Raw genomic sequence first — 17776 nt, 5'->3', positions numbered from 1 at the left:
TATCATTCACTTCAGTAATGGAGGTATATACAAATACATATCTGTATATACAAAAAATGAATGGCATATCTGTTTTTGGCATGGTATCGAATGGTATTTAGCACCGTAAAATTTCACTGGTACTGAATACAAGTCTGGTATTGTAATATCCATAGTTAATTCACTCCTAATATATTTGGTACACCAATGTCCAGGTCTTAAGGATAGAATGTAATACTGAAATACATATTATAAATGAATAAAAAAGACAAAGCAAGTTATGTCCATAAACAGCTTTATTTACAGGTTGACAAGTGCAACAAATTTTCATCCATTTTCGGTCATGATGGCCATGTTCCAATGCAGAAATATGGTCAGCAGTATAGTGAACCTAAAAAAATTATATAAAAATTGTCAGAATTGACAGATGGACATTAAATAGCTAAAATCATAAGCAATTTTAAATTTACACAACATAACATTTTCCAGCCTACTTCAGACTGAGACCAAATCTTTGAGAATGTTATTTATAAATTTGAAAAACATTTTAGCACAAGTGAAAGAAAACAAAAATGCATCAACTTTTATTTCCTTTCATACAACAGCTATCCCAAAAACTAATTTATTACTGACTTGTATGTGAACTGTGTGCAATAAATAATCCTGGGTAAGGAAATTACCTAGAGTGCCATGTGGTTCAAACTGATTGGTGAGTCAATGCAAAAATAAGAAGGCAGAAAGACGCCTGTTTTATTGTGTCTGCCTGGCAGCACTGGCATTTGAGTCAGAATCTATTTGGGTATCACAACATTACAAAGTGTTTTGATGGATGGTAACATGTTGATTACTTAGTAATTTAATTTATTTTAAACCAAAGGATTATAGAAATGCATTACTCTGGTATCTAATGAAACTGTCAATTATACAGTGAAATGGAATTTACACTATAATGGCCAAGCCATCCAGAGTTCCCAATTAACCCAACAAGAGAAAAGGGATAAAAAAAAAAGGAAACAACCAGAACACCACCTCAAATAGATGAGGAACAGCAAGACTTTATGGGTCAGTGCTTCAGTATTTCCACAATGACCATTCGCATAACTGCTTCCATAATGCTGCATTTAAGTATGAGGCGGACAGCTCTATTAATATGAAATCTAATTCACAAGCAGAAGTGCAGAACCATAGACACTTGCAGTTACTGGCACCACTAGAACATAAATTGCAAAAATGAATTAGCAAACAAATGGCACTAGTTGGACTTTCAAAGTAAAAATACCTATTGGTACAAAAATGTACATGTGAGAAAAGCAGTGAAGGGACATACAGCATATATTGTAGTAATACGACAGCACCCAGAATCAAGTTACACTGAAGGATTACGTAAGTCGACAAGTCCTGTGCCTAGTTATGACGAGAATCCAAAAAATTATACTATGGATCTACAATGCAAGGCATTTTATAGTGACTCTGAAATAAAGTAAACTTCATTTTGCAAATTTTTGCTTTTACTAAGTCTAGCTTAAAAGGAGATATATGGAAAAGTAAACCACCAGTATGACATCTGAAATGTAATTTGATTTGTCTAGGATTTCATTATGTTCAGACACATTCATTTTACCCTCTAACTCCACAAACCTCCCATGCTGCTACAAAAAAGCATCCCCACCACATGATGCTACCATCCCTTATTCTTGATGGGAGGGATGGTGCAGTTTTAAAAATAAACATATTTAGTATGACAGCCAATATTTTGGTCTCTGACCACAGAACTGTCATCCACTTGATTTTAGAGTATGCCATATTCCTTCTGAAAAACTCTAGCAGTGAAGTCACGCAAGATTCTCTCGCCCCACCAGAAGAGCAGCTTTTTCTTTGGCAATTTAGCCAAAACGTTGCGACTAGAAAATCACCCAGGAAATTATGGCTATATGTCCCTCCCATACCAGACAGACATGCTTGTGCTTAACAGGGGTTAATAATTTTTATAAGCATTGTGCATGTGTACATATACACACACACAGAGCTGTGTGTGCATCTCTCTCTCACTTTATACGTACATTTAAAGGAGGTTTCACCATGTACATAAATAAAAGTGATAGCATGCATCTAAAAAAAAAAAAAAAAATAACGTAAAGATTAAAATAAATGAATCACCTTTTTGTGGTTCCTGGAAGAAAAATTAAATTCTTCATTTCTTGAGCATCTGGTGACGGACAACAATGAAAGGAGCTGCAAATCCACTACCAAAGAATACAACCATTAGCCCCAGCAATCTCCACTTATTTTCCACTGAAAATGGGATATTCTGTCATTAAGAGGAAAAACATTACCGATGAATATCGGACATATATAAGTGGTGAAAAATCTCAACATTTCAACATAACAAATATATACCCATTTTTTAAGGCTGTATTCTTTGTTATCTCCAATGCAAGTTGTAAAAATTCAAGGAGTTTGCAAGGTGAGAATATTGACCTATATCAAATCACTCTCAAGTGTCTCAATTATAAGCATTTAATAAGTGATTAGCAAACATTACAAATATAAAGACTACAAACCAAATCATTTCCCAATTTTTCTGGTTGGCAAAAAAGAAATATCCTTATTAGAATAAATGATTTGTCCTCTTAATCATATCTTATTGCTGTTACAAGAATGCATTCCAGCCATTATTAATGGCAACTATAGCATCTTTCAGACTCTCACCTTAAACCAGTGTTATGCACTTTCAAGTTTAGAGTACCCCTTCCTTGGAAAGGCAGCAATTAACTCAGACATTGGTTTACCCAGATAATTTACATGACGTGGACTTGTTGATGCTTCACATTCTCTTGCACAGTACGTTTGCTACCTCACAAATTCTGATTCTGGCATGTCACAGTAGCTGCAGGATTTCATTTAACCACATTGTTAACTAGAGGACAGTTATTGCTATTACTGGAGCATGTCAATGAATATGATCCTACTTTTCCTCTACCACAGTAAAAATTCTCCCATAGGAGTGGATCCATTTCAAGTTTTAGAAAACATTCACGACTGAACATCTCCGATTTGCTTCCGATTTGCTGAAAATAATTTCATTGTACTCAATACATAAAATTTTAGGCTTCTATATTCATCAGTTTCTGAGATATGAAAGCTTTAAATGGGGGATGTTGCCCTAATTTTATTGTGAAAACATGTGCTACAAAAAAAAAAAAAAAAATTCCATATGTCCAACTTTTGAGCAGTTAATGGTAGATGTAGAATATTTGCCAGGATTGTTTAGTATTATGTCATGAATCTAACATAGATGGTCAACAGTTGCTCATTTTCCAAGTTATAGTTGCTGAAAACTATTACAATAAAACATCTTGCTTAAGACCAACTTTGTGACCCTGTAACTCCACATTAAAATTGCATCTGTCCTCTGCCTCTGTTGATTTCATTAAGGTTGACCTAGTATGAATTCATTTGCTACTAAAATATAAAACCTTTCATCAGAAGCAAGAAATTCTGATTCCAGCATGTCACAATAGCTGCTAAGTTTAATCAATTTCTTAATAAGCAGCTAGTTATTGGCGTTACTGGGCAGGTCAAATTATCCAATCCTACTTTTGCTTTGCTACAACAGAAAAATATTCCACAATGTATTTTCTGAGGAAAAAAGGAGCAGAAAGGTTTAAAAAAATACCACAATCCTTACTTTGCCGTTTTTATTGGCAACTCATTTTTAATTTGGCACCTTCATAGGCAAAAGGCCAAGAATTTTAAGTCAGTTAATATAAGGTTAATAAGGAGTGATATAAATCTTTACAGATTAAAAAAAATTAACATCTTAATTTCAAGGGGAAATTTAAAAAAAAAAATCACATACTGGAAGCAATTAAGAATTGAACGCATGAAAAGACTCCTAATGAAGAAATCGCAGGTACAAATCGATCTAAATCAGATGTCTGTGGATACTTCACAAAACTGTTAAGACTGATTTCTGTTTTTAAAAAATTAAACAAAAAAATCAGAGGAGCATCTCAAGGTTAAGCACGTGGCTTTGAAATGAACAAGGCTCTGGGACCAAAAAGGAAACCTGTATAAAACCTCAAGAGCTATTCCTGATGTTACACAATCAATTACACGATTTCAACTTTAAAAATTAGGACATTACCACCAGTAACTAAAGTACTACTAAACCAAAGATTTAGAATTGTACTATGCTTACTTTTCGGCATTATAGCGCCACTGACAATGACACATTCCATTTTATAATGCAATTTATTGCAATTTCAGTTCACCCGTCTCGATTAAACGTCTTCTCGTTTACTAACGCCTGGTTCATAAACAAAACAATAAAATAACTAATATGTTTTCTTTATACTAATTAAGCCGCTGTTTCTTGGTATATAACATGAAGTAAACATAAGGCAGGAACAAAATGTAAATTCGAATTTCTGAAAGTAATAGCACCTCATCGAACGATTAAACTCCGGCCACCACTAGCATTAATACAAACAAAATTAAGACTTTAGAGAGATGAAAAACCGGTCTTAACACAAAACCTAGGCTCCCTCTACTTTAATATAGCCCACACAACGAAACAAAAAAAAAGTGTGACTGTATTAAAAGAGAAAGAAAAAATGCAGAAAAAAATATCAAAAAGCCGTCATTCAACCTTTCTCGCTGTCGACCTTAACATACACAGGCCAGTGCACACAGAAAAAGACGAGACAGCAAGAAAATAAAATTTTTTCTCAATCAAGCATAATTTTTTTACCTTCCCTGGGCCTTCCTCATAATGTGACCTACGAATAGCAGAAGTAGCAAACCTACGAACAGCTTGTCCAAACATTATTCAAAAATTAATTTCTGCAAACGACTACTGCCTTCCCTGTCTGTAAGAATGACCTTCCTTCTAGAAGAGCGGAATCGTAAAGACTTCTGGGTAGAATTGCCCGTTGTTCTTCCGTCTTAAATGAGCACTTCGGGGGATGTAGTTTCTGATACACTCACATTGGCCTTTTAGACTTCTGTTATGTTGTCAATAGGCCTCCAATTCCCAGAATACTTTGCTGTTTAAAGTTTATTTACAACATCCGCCGTGTTAAATGATTTCTTGCCTCTATAGTTAAAGCGTACATTCACTCTAATACAATACATGCCTTATAACGGATATATACAACAAAGTATGTAATTAATTCAAACTAGTGGAGTAGAATGAAGAAGGAAAAAAAATGCAAAAATGAGAAGTAAAGAGTAGAAGTAAGTAAATGTTTCCCAAAGTCAGTCCTGGGGACTGTGGCTGCAGGTTTTTGTTCCAACCAGATTCCTAATCAGTGACAACACCTGATAACACTGATATCATTTAATTAGCTGGTATTTTTTTTTCTTTTATTCTTCATTTAGAAAATCACAGCAGCATGATTTTTACATTTATAATACATTTAGAAATATTTCAGATTTTGCTTTAGATTTACATGCTTAACTCTCTTTTGTTGATTTCATTATAGTTTTCCCCATTCGTTGTATCTTATTAATGACAATTAGAAACGAGCAGGGCAGACACCCAGGCAAACAACACCGGATAATCAAAGGCTGCAGCTGCTTTAGCGTCAGATACACTAGTTAGTAAATAATGGATTAATTAAACAATTAGAACATCTGGAAAAGTGGAATGAAAATCCAGATGAAAATATTGATAAAAAATACATTATTCCCATATAACTGCTTGGTACATTTTTACTTTTTTATTTATTTATTTTTTTTACTAAACTTAGTTTTCTAATTTCTATAATGTTCCCAAAACACAGAACTTGTGAAATAACAGAATTTAATTAGCCCAGGAGTTCAATTAAAAACAGAAACTGCTTGGAACAAAAACCTGCAGCCACAGTGGGTCTCCAGGACCGAGTTTGGGAAGCACTGCAATGACTTTTGTGCCTTTTAATTAACTCTGGAGACTTTAAATATATTAAACAGTCAGAAAGGAAATGTTAAAATAGGGGTTACTTCTGATCCATTTACATTTATCCCTCCATTCTCCAAAAGCTGGAGCCTTTTCCACCAAGCATCAGGCACAAGGCAGAAACAATCCCAGGATGGAGTGCCAGGGTGGACATGCTAACATAAAAATATGCAAATTTAACAACACCAGTTTATTTAAGATGTATGGCTTTGGGAGGAAACCCACACCGACACGAGGAGAACATGCAAGCTTCTTGCACAGAACCCCAGTTGTGAGGCAGCAGCACTGCCACTGGTCCACCATGCATATCTGAGAAAACTGGCAGATGAGACTCTTCAGGGGTTTGGACATAGGCAGCGCAGGCAGCAGCGCTACCCACTGCACCACTGTGCCGCCTATGTTCTTTATTTGTCAAGTTAAAGTAATTTCTTCACAAACATGGTACATATGCGTTTGCCACCCAAAATTGTGTTCTAAAGTTGAGCGTTTTCTGTAAATTTAAAAAAACAGTTTGCCCCTCTGGTGCTTTACAATATAAGCTAATGGGGCATGGGGCACATAAAATAAAACAAATAAAAGCTTAAAAACTTAATGATGAAGCAGCAAAAGTTTTGATATAAGAAAACATGCCTTCAGGGTTTCAGACATATATCTGTGATAGCAAAAAGGATTTGGAAGTAATCATTTTATTGCATATTCCTGGCACTATTTTTCTTGAGATAAGAGTACATTTTCTATTTGCTTCTGTGATAGCAGTGATCTTCATATACAGAATTCTCTACACAAATACAGAAGTAAATCAGCATGATATCAAGCATGTGTCAGAAACAGTTTAGTGTTATTTTGCCTTTTGTGAGGCAACAAGATTTTAAAATCATGGATGGATGGACATGGTCAGGAACAATACTCACTACTGTCCAGTGTCACTACTACATAGGACATCAGGAGTGATGAGCCGGGCGGAGCCCTCCTCACACATGCGCCAGCTTCTGCTCTAGTCTGTCTAATTCTCGCGACATGCTGGAGCATACCCTGCCTCTGCTTACCTAGTGATACCTGTTTTTTTATTGATTTTTAAAGTTTGTCCTGTTTCACTACTATGCGGGCAGAACCGCGGGGGACAGCTAGTTTAATAATAATAAGCTTGACAATAATAGAATTTTGTTCGAATATTGCCAATTTTTGTTTTATTCTCTAATATTATTGAATATCATGCCAGAGAAATGCTTATAGATTAGCTTTTTACCATTTAACATTGTTGTACTGTTAAAGGTGACCTGCAGAATCATTAATCTAAGACTTTGCATTACCTTCTGCAATTGGATTTTGGCAGCATTACATTTTCCATACTGATCTTCAACACTGGAATTCCACAAGGTATTGTGTTGAGTCTCCTTCTGTATGATTTCACCTCTGGCTGTGTGACCAGACACAGCTCTAACTCCATCATTAAATTTGCTAATGACATTACCATCACAAGCCAAATCACCAACAATGATGAGACAGTCTGCCCGCTGACTGTGTAATGCCAGGACAATAATTTTGCCCTTAATGACAGTGAAACCAAGGAGTTTCAAGAAACATTGACTTCAAGAAACAGAAGGCAGGCAACACTTCCATCTACATCAGGGGGGATGCTGCTGAAAGAGTGAGTAGATTTAAATGTCTCAGAGAGGCTCTCAGTGACAAACTGAAGTGGACACAATACATTTCAGCTCATATCAAAAAGGCTCACCAACGTACTTCCACTAATGTTATAAGATGTGCATTTCTACATCTGTTGTTGCAAACTTCTACCGGTGCATAGTGTAGCCCTTTCTCACTGGGTGCATCACAGCCTGGTAGAGCACCTACTTGGCTCAAAATCATAAGGCACTACAGAGAATGGTGAAGGTGGCAAAGAATATTACTGGCATCTAGCTGCCTTCTCTTCAGGACCAACAATATAAAACACTAACTGCTATAGAAAAGCAAACATGATAATTAAAGACCTCAGCCATCCTACACAGTTGCTTTGCTCACACCTTTTGGTAAACATTACAGGACCACTGGCATTCACAACTATAGACTCAGGGATAGCTTCTACCCACAAGTCATAAGGTTGCTGAACAGTCAATCATAAGAATGCAAATTCTGTATTGTAAGATAATCAACTGTGCATAAAATATGTAATACTTGGAAATCCATGCTGTATTGTATATAGCTGTTGTGACACTAGAGGGCGCTGTCGCTCCTCAAACTCCACAGACAAACGTTCAAAACACCATGTAAAAATAATTAGAAATATTTTAATTTCTTCTTTTTCATATTGTGCCACAGTAGACAACACTAACACCACCATAAAGAAATAAATCAATAATCAAATAAAATAACACATTCCTCTTCTCCCAACAGCTACATCACTCTACCACCCAACTCCAGCTCAGCTTGCTGGGTCTCGCATAGTCCTTTATATAGTCCTTGAGCAGGAAGTGCTTCTGTCCTTCAGTCCATGTAATTCACTAGCACTTCCGGGTCAGTTGAAGATTTATATTTTTCTTCAGCCCGGAAGTACTTCCAAGTCACGGGGACGGAAGAACAGGGCTATAGGGAAAATAAAAATCCCTGTGTCTCCCTGTAGCATCACACGGTGGCACGCACAGTCCCCAGCAGGGTTGTGAATCCAAACTCCATCTCCCATGATGCCCTCCCTGTGGAGTTTGCATTTTCTCCCCATGTCTGCATGGGTTTCCTCCAGGTACTCTGGTTTCCTCCCACAGTCCAAAGAATGCAGGTTAGGTGCATTGGCGATTCTAAATTGTCCCTAGTGTGTGCTTGGTGTGTGTGTGTGTGTGTGTGTGTGTGTGCGTGCCCTGCGGTGGGCTGGTGCACTGCCCGGGGTTTGTTTCCAGCCTTGCACCCTGTGTTGGCCAGGATTGGCTCCAGCAGACCCCTGTGACCCTGTAGTTAGGATATAGCGGGTTGGATAATGATTGGATGGATGGATTAGTGTTTTTGTCAACTGTTCTGAGGAGATATTCAAGTACAAATTTCATTGTATTATGTACACATGTCATTAAACATACTACAGTATGTTTATTTTATTGAATGTGTTCTCAGTTCTTAGTGTTTTCTTTGCTTTATGAAATAATTTTAGCTTTGTTAGTGTATGTTAATTGGCAACATTAACACCAACTGCCCACGATCCTGCATTAGATAAGTGGATTAGGAAATTGAAGGCATGGTTTGGATATTGTATTATATGCTAAAACAGTATTACATTAAAACATAGCAACGTAGTGCCATTGCCTTACAGCTCCAGGACATCCTGGTCCAATCACCTTCTGTTGAAAGTTTGCTCTCTCAATGTTTACATTGATTTTTTGTTTGTGTTATCACCACTTCCCAGGAGGGTTAATTGTTGATTGTGATTTGATCATGGTGTGTGTGAGAATGGGTTGTATGTTTAAATGTTTGAGTGAACCTTGCAATGAACAACCTTGCCTTTTGGCCATGTCCGAAGCAACTAGCAACCCAGGGTTTGGATAAAGTAGGTTCGGAGAATGAATGCATGCATGTAAATTTCATTATAAAGAAAAGGCTATTTATAGTAATAATAAATAATAATTCTTTGCATTTATATAGCGCTTTTCTCACTAATCAAAGCACTCAGCAATTGCAGGTTAAGGGCCTTACTCAAGGGCCCAACAGAGCAGAGTCCCTTTTAGCATTTACAGGATCCAGCAATTCAGGTTGATTGTGTTTAACATTCTTCAGAGATCGTTTTGGATAATTCATGATGTCAAATAATGTATTGTGTTGTGTTGTGGTTCCAGCACAATTTGTTTTAGTTAGGAGAAACTAATGCACTGTCTGCATATCATAAATTTCACTGGTTTCAGTGACATTTATGACAGAAATAAATGAATAGTCTAATAAATTGTACTGACTGAGTACAATTTTGTCACCTAACCCTGAACTGGAATTCAGATAAATGATGAACGAAAAAATAGAACTCAGTTATGTGATCTAAAGAAACAAAGCCCATTACATTAAAATATTTCTGACTTCAGTTTTTATTTGAAATTGTTACCTTCACAGCAAGAATACTTCCAAAGATTCAAATATCAATAAACAGAACAATTAAAGTAACAAAAGATAAAAAGTTGATTAACAGTACTAATTTAAATTTAAAGAAAGTCATAGGAAAATATATGCATAGAGCTGGCTATTTTTTGCTGTCAAAGTAGAATAAAAAAATGAATCCACAGTACATAAAATCTGATGGTAATGGACAGACAACACAAGTGGTCAGCTTTGATAGCTAGTTACAGCAGAGTCAGTTTTAAAAAACAAAAGCACATAGAGGAATATGGTATTTCAGAGCCATTTTGAAACATAAATTAATATGGTGTGATTTGAATGTTATGATTGGTGGATCTTCATGAACAGATTGAAACATTGAGTTGCAGAGTGTAGCAGCCACAAAGACAAATGAGCATTAGCCAGGCGTTGCATTGTAGAGTTTAGCAGAGTGAGAAACCTGGAAAGTATGGCTGTCACCTGCATTATGGGATTGTTGAAAGGTTGATAGTTAAGTACTCTGGGATTTCTGGAATTTATTGTAAGCAGGTTTTTATAAAAGGTTTTTTTAACCTACAGGAAGATTATAGTCATGCTACCCTAAGAGTAATGTGATCATTGCCTTTGCTCATGAACAGAGCTTCTGCAACAGCATTTTAAATCTGATGTTGTCTGCTGCTTTTTCTGATATATTATAATGAAAGACCTTTGAAAAGAGAAGCAGAGTAATTGAAAGCTAGAGCTAATAAAGGCATGACAAAGTAATTGCAAATCTAAAATTGGCAGTTGTTTTATCAAGTTAAAATGAGATCGAAGGGAAAGCAGTTCTGTTTTTTTTTTAGTATTTGGTTTTAAGAAGTTATCAGTTATTCTTGATTTGATATATTCTACTCTTGTTGATAGAGGCTTGGCATGGTACATATTGTGAATGGTGTTATATGCAACAAGTGCCAATTTATTGCCAGTTGCATAGGCATTGCGTTTGTGCATAGCTAAAATGATGCTCATGCCATGACTCCTGTGATAATCAGGAGTTCCTCCAGTGCTCCACTGTAGTGTGAACACTGAAACCTTACTCTGGTACAATGGAATATAAAATAAATTAGCTACAGAGAATGCTGCCACAAATGAAATGCCTCTCTTATGTAGATGTGTCACATAATACTAAGATACTGTGAAATAAGTTAGCAAGGTAAGAGTACACGCTTGTAAAATTTTGGGTATCCATCTGGGAGATCCCTGTTTAATGTGTTTTTAAGCAAAAAAAAAAAAGATAAATACAAGAAAAAATCCCAGTTGGGAAAAAGGACATATGGCACCCTCTGGTGGGTAAATGAAAGTATTGCAGCAGCACATGCACTGCTCACACTATTTGGCTGAAATGACACCTGCTGTTATGAGTTGCATGCACTTATTCTGGTCGGATAGAAGAGAATTAGCTTGACGTGGAATTGGAGGCAGGGTGAAAGTGATGCCAGGCTTGCTCTGGCTGGTGTTCGTCCATTCTAGACAGGGAAATGGACACTGTGTGAATAAATGTTCCATCCCTTTGGTACACACCAGGCATTCCCATTCTGCATAAAAGACTTACCATTCCTGCATGTGCGATGATACTTATTCTGGGAACAAAAGTCATTCTACCTTGTAATTCTGATCAGCATCATGCAGAATAGCAACTTTTTGTGACACCATCCATCCATCCATCCTCTTCCGCTTATCCAAGGTCGGGCCGCGGGGGCAGCAGCTTGAGCAGCGATGCCCAGACTTCCCTCTCCCTGGCCTCTACTTCAAGCTCTTCCAGGGTAATCCCGAGGTGTTCCCAGGCCAGCCGGGAGACATAGTCCCTCCAGTGTGTCCTGGGTCTTCCCCAGGGCCTCCTTCTGGTTGGATGTGCCCGGAACACCTCACCAGGGAGGTGTCCAGGAGGTATCATGATCAGATGCCCGAGCCACCTCATCTGACTCCTCTCGATGTAGAAGAGCAGCGGCTTGTGACGATGCGGGTTCAGCTCCATGCTCCCATCACTATTCGGGAGCCCTTGAACCCAACACTGTTGATAATATCACCAAGATGAGCTAGACAGTGGAGGCAACAATAGCAAGGGGATGATGTAAAAAGTGTAAAAGTACTTTTATTTACAATCCAACAAATCGAAAACAAAGTGTCCACAACGTGCAGTGCTTCAAAACTGTTCAAATAAATAATCCAATAAAAGAAACGTGGAGATAAAAAAAATGAATAAATAGAACAATCCTTAAAAACCAGAGGTTAAAACGTTCACCAGGAAGCAGTCTTTAAAATCAATAAGAAGCCCAGTGCTCTTCTACGCTAGCGTCTCACCTGCTTCTCCCGGTTGGGCTTTGCAACAGGCAAGACGCTCTCTGCAGCTGCCCTTTTCCACTCACACACACAGGTCTGGAGACCTCCCAATCCTGGCTTCGGTCTGGCACTCATCCCAGGCCTAAGACTTGGACTCCTTGGTTTCCAGGACGCCCACAACAAGGACTGCAACTCCATGCCTCCCGACTCCCGCTGCCTTTCTGGTCTTCTACGGCCAGTCGCCCTTCACTGGTCACACCCGCTACATGCTCGCTCAGCGGGAGCGACTTCTACTTCAACTCCCGGGTGTCGGCCTAACACCCAGGCTTCCATACAGCTGCCTGCGAGCGCTCATTCGCAACACGCTCCGTGTCTCTCTCTCTTGCACCGACTTGCTCTCTCTCCTCACTGCTTCCTGCGTTTCCTTCTCTTTTCGTTTTTTTCTGATCTCCTTTCCTAACCGACTCGCGCTTCTTTTATATTGAGCTGCCATAGCAGCTGCAGCACATTAGCCACAGGAACAATTATGGATGTGGGCAGTCCCTCACCTGTGCACTAGGTGAGAAACGCCCACACCGCAGATCACCCCGTGGCTTGCTACGGCCACCATGCCCCCTCACTAAGCCGCCGCGAGTGCGGTGATTATTTATTTAAATAAATGTCCTTTGCTGAGCGAGCTGTGGACCCATAGCACCACACGGCTTTACTCTGAGCCCCTCCTGGATGACTGAGCTTCTCACCTTATCTTTAAGGAAAGCCCAGACACCCTGCAAAGGAAACTCATTTCAGCCACTTGTATTTGTGATCTCGTTCTTTCGGTCACTACCCATAGCTCATGACCATAGGTGAGGGTAGGAACGTAGATCGACTGGTAAACTGAGAGCTTTGCCTTACGGCTCAGCTCCTTTTTCACCACAACAGACCGATGCAGAGCCTGCATCACTGCGGATGCTGCACCAATCCGCCTGTTGATCTCACACTCCATTCTTCCCTCATACATGAACAAGACCCCAAGATACTTGAACTCCTCCACTTGGGGCAGGATCTTGCTCCCAACCCTGAGAGGACACTCCACCCTTTTCCGGCTGAAGACCATGGTCTTGGATTTGGAGGTGCTGATTCCCATCCCAGCCGCTTCACACTCAGCTGTGAACCGATCCAGAGAGAGCTGAAGATCACAGCCTGATGAAGCAAACAGGACAACATCATCTGCAAAAAGCTGTGACACATAACACTTATATGCTGTATATAGAACACTGCTGCAACTCTCCTCTGATCTGTTCACTCTGAATGTTGACTCACTTTAAATTGTATTGATTAAGGCCTCCTCCCATTTGCACCTACACACTCTTGCTGGCTGATGAGAATTGAAATTCCCTTGGTAGAACTGCCATAGGTTCAGACCAATAAAAGGCTTGTTTACTGTATACCAATAAACAGCAACAATGTACCCTAAGAATCTAACAAGATATTTGACTTCAATTTCCTGATTTTATAGGCAACAAGCACCAAAAAAGCAACAAATATGTGCCAAGCTGACACCAGCAACTCTGTAAGTAAATGATTGTTGTCATAGCAACAAATAGTTAAACGTAACAGCAATTTCTTAGTGGGGAAAAAGTCAAGGCATATAAAGGATAATTGGATAGAACACCCTATACCTCTCTTAAAGTTAGGCATTTACACTAGTAAAAAAAGTTAAGTTACACACGTTCATAAGAAAAGCATTAGAAAGCATTCATTTTAAGTACAGGTAGCAGCTGACATTAAAGCGGTAAAGAGAAGGGCTCCACAGTACATAAACAGGTGACTACTGCTAAGGTTCCGATCAGGCACAAGCTTCTGTAGAAATGGACAAGATAATAAGAAACTAACTAGCAGTGTGTATTCACTTTCAGAAAATATTTGATAAGGTGCCTTATGAAAGGTTGGTCATTAGACCAACAAAATTGGTAGTTCAGGGTTTTTTGAGTAGATGGGTGCAAAATGGCTCAGATACAGGAAGTACAGTAGAATGTTATGGTGTGTGGAGCCCTATCATAATTGGCTGATGTGGTGGTGTTCCATAGGGGTCAGTGCTAGGTCTGCTGCTATTTTTAATATATATAAATGATTTGAATAGGAATATAAATAACAAGCTGGTTAAATTTGCAGATAATGCCAAGCTATGTGGATTGGCAGATAATCTTGAGAATCTGTTAGATCATTACAGAGGGGATTGGACAGTATACAGGTTTGGGCAAGTTAAATTTAATGTAAGTGAATGTAAAGTACTACATGTAAGAAGTACAAATGTTAAGTTTGAATCTACAATGCGAGGTCTGCAAATCAAAAGTATGCCTTATGAGCAGGATTTAGGAGTCATAGTGGACTCAACTGCCAGACAGTGTTCAGAAGCCATTAAGAAGGCTAACAGAATGTTAGTTATATAGCACAATATGTAGAGTACATGTACAAAGAGGTTATGCTCAAGCTTTATAATGCACTGGTTAGACCTCACCTGGAGTACTGTGTGCAGTTTTGGTCTCCAGGCTACAAAAAAGGAAAAGTCAAGAAAAGAGAGACTAGGCTGATTCCAGGGCTACAGGGGATTGATAATGACGAAAGATTAAAAGAGGTGAACCTTTTCAGTTTAAGTAAAAGAAGAATAAGAAGAGATGATTGAAGTGTTTAAAATTATGAGGGGAATTAGTACATTGGATTAAGACTTATTTTAAAATGAGTTCATCAAATACATGGGGACACAGTTGGAAACTTGTTAAGGGTAAATTTCACAGAAACATTAGGAAGTTTTTCTTGACACAGAGAACCGTAGACAAATGGAAGTGTGGTGGATAGTAGAAATTTTGTTACTTTTAAAGCTAGAATTGATGTAATTTTAGAAGAATTAAGTGGATAGGACTGGCAAGCTTTGTTGGGTTGAATGGCCTGTGCTCATCTAGATTGTACAACAGCAGGTCTGCATTGTCCACTTAATCCAGCCTACTGTTCAAGCAGTGTCTCACGTGTAATGACTGGAGACTTTGTCAGGTGCAGTTCCCTTTTAAAATCTAGCTTAATATGTTTAAAATTTTCAGGTTCACTTCTGGACAAGCTCGTGAATTACCTTTAGGGCTGGAGGAGGCTCTTTCTTGTACCGAGATAAAAGGCTAGTATTCCTTCTAGTGGCTCCAAGTTTTCCTGCACTCCTGCATTATGAGTAGCCCTTAAATTTCTTTCTTCGTGTATACCCTCCAGCTCTCTGTTCTCTATAGAGACAACTGCATGCTCACTTCTAGTGACTGGGTAATAACATACAGCAGTCCTCACAACCAACCTTGCATCTTGAATGGCCACATGGCACCAGCTTTACAAGATGTAGATACTATACTACCAACTGTGTGTCAGGAGATCTTGTGATCCCATGTTAGCCCTTTATGATCTTTTTTCTCCCTTTTGGTAGATAGACAGATGCCCCTTACATCTTCCATCCAGAAGGAGTTTCCTCCAATTCCTTCCAAGTCACCAATCTTGCCCTTTCAAAAGGCAGCATAATTTGAACCCCAGCTGTTTGAGAGGCTGCAAGAAATATAAACAGGAAATGTACACAGGTAATAAAACCACTAAGAGTTGTCATATAGGATGCTTTTAGGCAACTTTGATTTTAAATGTTTGAGATTTAAAAATTTGTTTTATAATAAATGATAATGTCAAATGTATTTTTATGCAAACATGTTATATAATTTTCTTTTTAAGAAGAGTCAAAAAAAGCTGAAATGGCCATGCTGAATCACATCTATCACAAATGCTATTGAAATTTTAGTAAACAAGAATAAATCAGGGGTTTAAAATGGATTAAATTGACACCAAAAGCTCCCTGTTTTGACAAGAATTATTAAAATTCCCAAAACTGTAATCTGCCTGCTAAATCTTGAACCATTTCAATCGACACCTGCATCAGAAAAAGATGAACTAATTTAACACTATAGTGAAAGATGTATTGCTTAGTGGTTGAAATTTCTTTTTGTTCATGTTCATGCATTTTATTTGCAATAAACAAACAGTTGTGCTGTTGCCTTAAGGATCCAATGTCATGGGGTCATAGTCTAGTCCATATGATGTTACATGTATAAAGTACATTGGAATTTTTATTTGCTCCTATTCTTCAATAACATAAAAACATGAAGAAAAACATTTATCAAACCCACTGTAAAAGAACGAGTCTCAACACTTTCAAAAGGTTTGGGGCAGCCACCCCTATATTGTTCCTAGCTGCAAAGGATTATCTTGGGTACAGTGATGTTGCTTATTCGAGTTCCACATTGAACTATTTGAGTTAGCCACGATGGAGGCTTTTATGTCTTGTAACACAGAAGTGATTTCAGTCTGGGTACCGGGACAGGAAGTGACGTCAGTCTGGGTGCCAGGACAGGAAGTGACGTCCGTCTAGGTGCAGGGACAGGAAGTGGCGTCAGGTCAGGTAGGTTTTTCCGTATTTGATCTGCAGAAATAACAAAGGTTTAGAGCACCCTGCCACCCTCTGGCCTGGCGGGTAATTACCTTCACTTGGTCCCTTCAGCTTGCTCCTAGTCACACGTGTGTGACACCACTTAAGCCAAAACAGTGTCAAATGGGGCTGACAACACTGAGCACAAGACAGAAAACAGCCCTGTATAAGGCACCTGTCCATTGCAGGACTTCACAAATCCCTACTCACACTTGTACATTGGCAGTTTTGGTATCTGCGGTCAACTTAAGCTACATGAATGTGTGAATGATAATGCAGTACTCAAAGAAAACCCCACAAAGACATACAGAGAATGTGCAAACTCCACATGGATGATGACCAAGTGTAGGATATTGCACCAACCATTGCTAAATTCTGTATTATAAATGTAATCTAAAAATATATCAAAAATGTTACAGTTGTTATTGTTGCTGTAGCTGTGCTTACCCAAAATTACCAAAGTTCTGCAGCTTTAATTTGCTTCATGGGATTCTGGCAGTAGCTTGACATGTTGAAATGAATCTACAGACAAAATATCTTTAGCTTTTTAAAGCTTTAGTAAAAATTCAAAGTAAAACAGTTCACACAAAAATGGAAAAAAATGATATAGTAAAGAAATTAAAAGTACTGTTTAAAGCTTGTATATCTTGTTTTATTCTTGAATTTTGTTCATGTAGTCGAACCATTTCTAAATAACCAGAAAACTGTATGTCTTGTTTTTCAGTCCATGATAGTAATGTTCCTATTCCAAAACATACTGACTTAATTAACACACTGTATTACAGATATAGCTAAGAAAGTTAAATCTCATATTAACTACAGGGGGTAAAAGCTATATCATATTCTTTAGCTAAGAAAGAAAATTGTTTTCTATTGTACTTAAGCAAGCACTAATATAAATTTAAGTTAAAGCTTTAACTTGGCTCTTATAGTTGGTGTCTTGCAATTTCAGAGACTTGGGTTTGTTTTTCAGAGTCAAGTGTGTGTGT

At 38.2% G+C, this 17776-nt stretch overlaps 1 protein-coding gene across 1 annotated transcript; it reads right to left on the bottom strand.

Annotated features, from left to right (window-relative positions):
- Window positions 1–257: 257 nt before the first annotated feature.
- LOC120532862 (cytochrome c oxidase subunit 7C, mitochondrial) lies at window positions 258–5092 on the bottom strand. Its single transcript, XM_039759307.1, has 3 exons — window positions 4733–5092; window positions 2137–2287; window positions 258–370 (listed from the first exon to the last, which is right to left on the bottom strand). Exons 1-2 carry the CDS (start codon window positions 4805–4807, stop codon window positions 2171–2173), a joined length of 192 nt encoding a protein of 63 aa, XP_039615241.1. The 5' UTR covers window positions 4808–5092; the 3' UTR covers window positions 258–370; window positions 2137–2170.
- Between the last annotated feature and the right edge of the window lie 12684 nt (window positions 5093–17776).

The sequence above is a fragment of the Polypterus senegalus genome, chromosome 7, assembly GCF_016835505.1.
Source record: "Polypterus senegalus isolate Bchr_013 chromosome 7, ASM1683550v1, whole genome shotgun sequence".
Lineage (NCBI taxonomy): Eukaryota > Metazoa > Chordata > Cladistia > Polypteriformes > Polypteridae > Polypterus > Polypterus senegalus.
Note: the sequence above shows the minus strand (reverse complement) of the source record. Positions and strands in the feature narration are given on the sequence as shown.

What these genes read in the sequence shown, in the direction of transcription:
- LOC120532862 (XM_039759307.1), bottom strand. Translation starts at nt 4,807, where the DNA reads ATGTTTGGACAAGCTGTTCGTAGGTTTGCTACTTCTGCTATTCGTAGG. An exon ending in ATGAGGAAGGCCCAGGGAAG is followed by an intron (nt 2,288 to 4,732) that starts GTAAAAAAATTA and finishes TCTTAATGACAG; the next exon opens with AATATCCCATTTTCAGTGGA.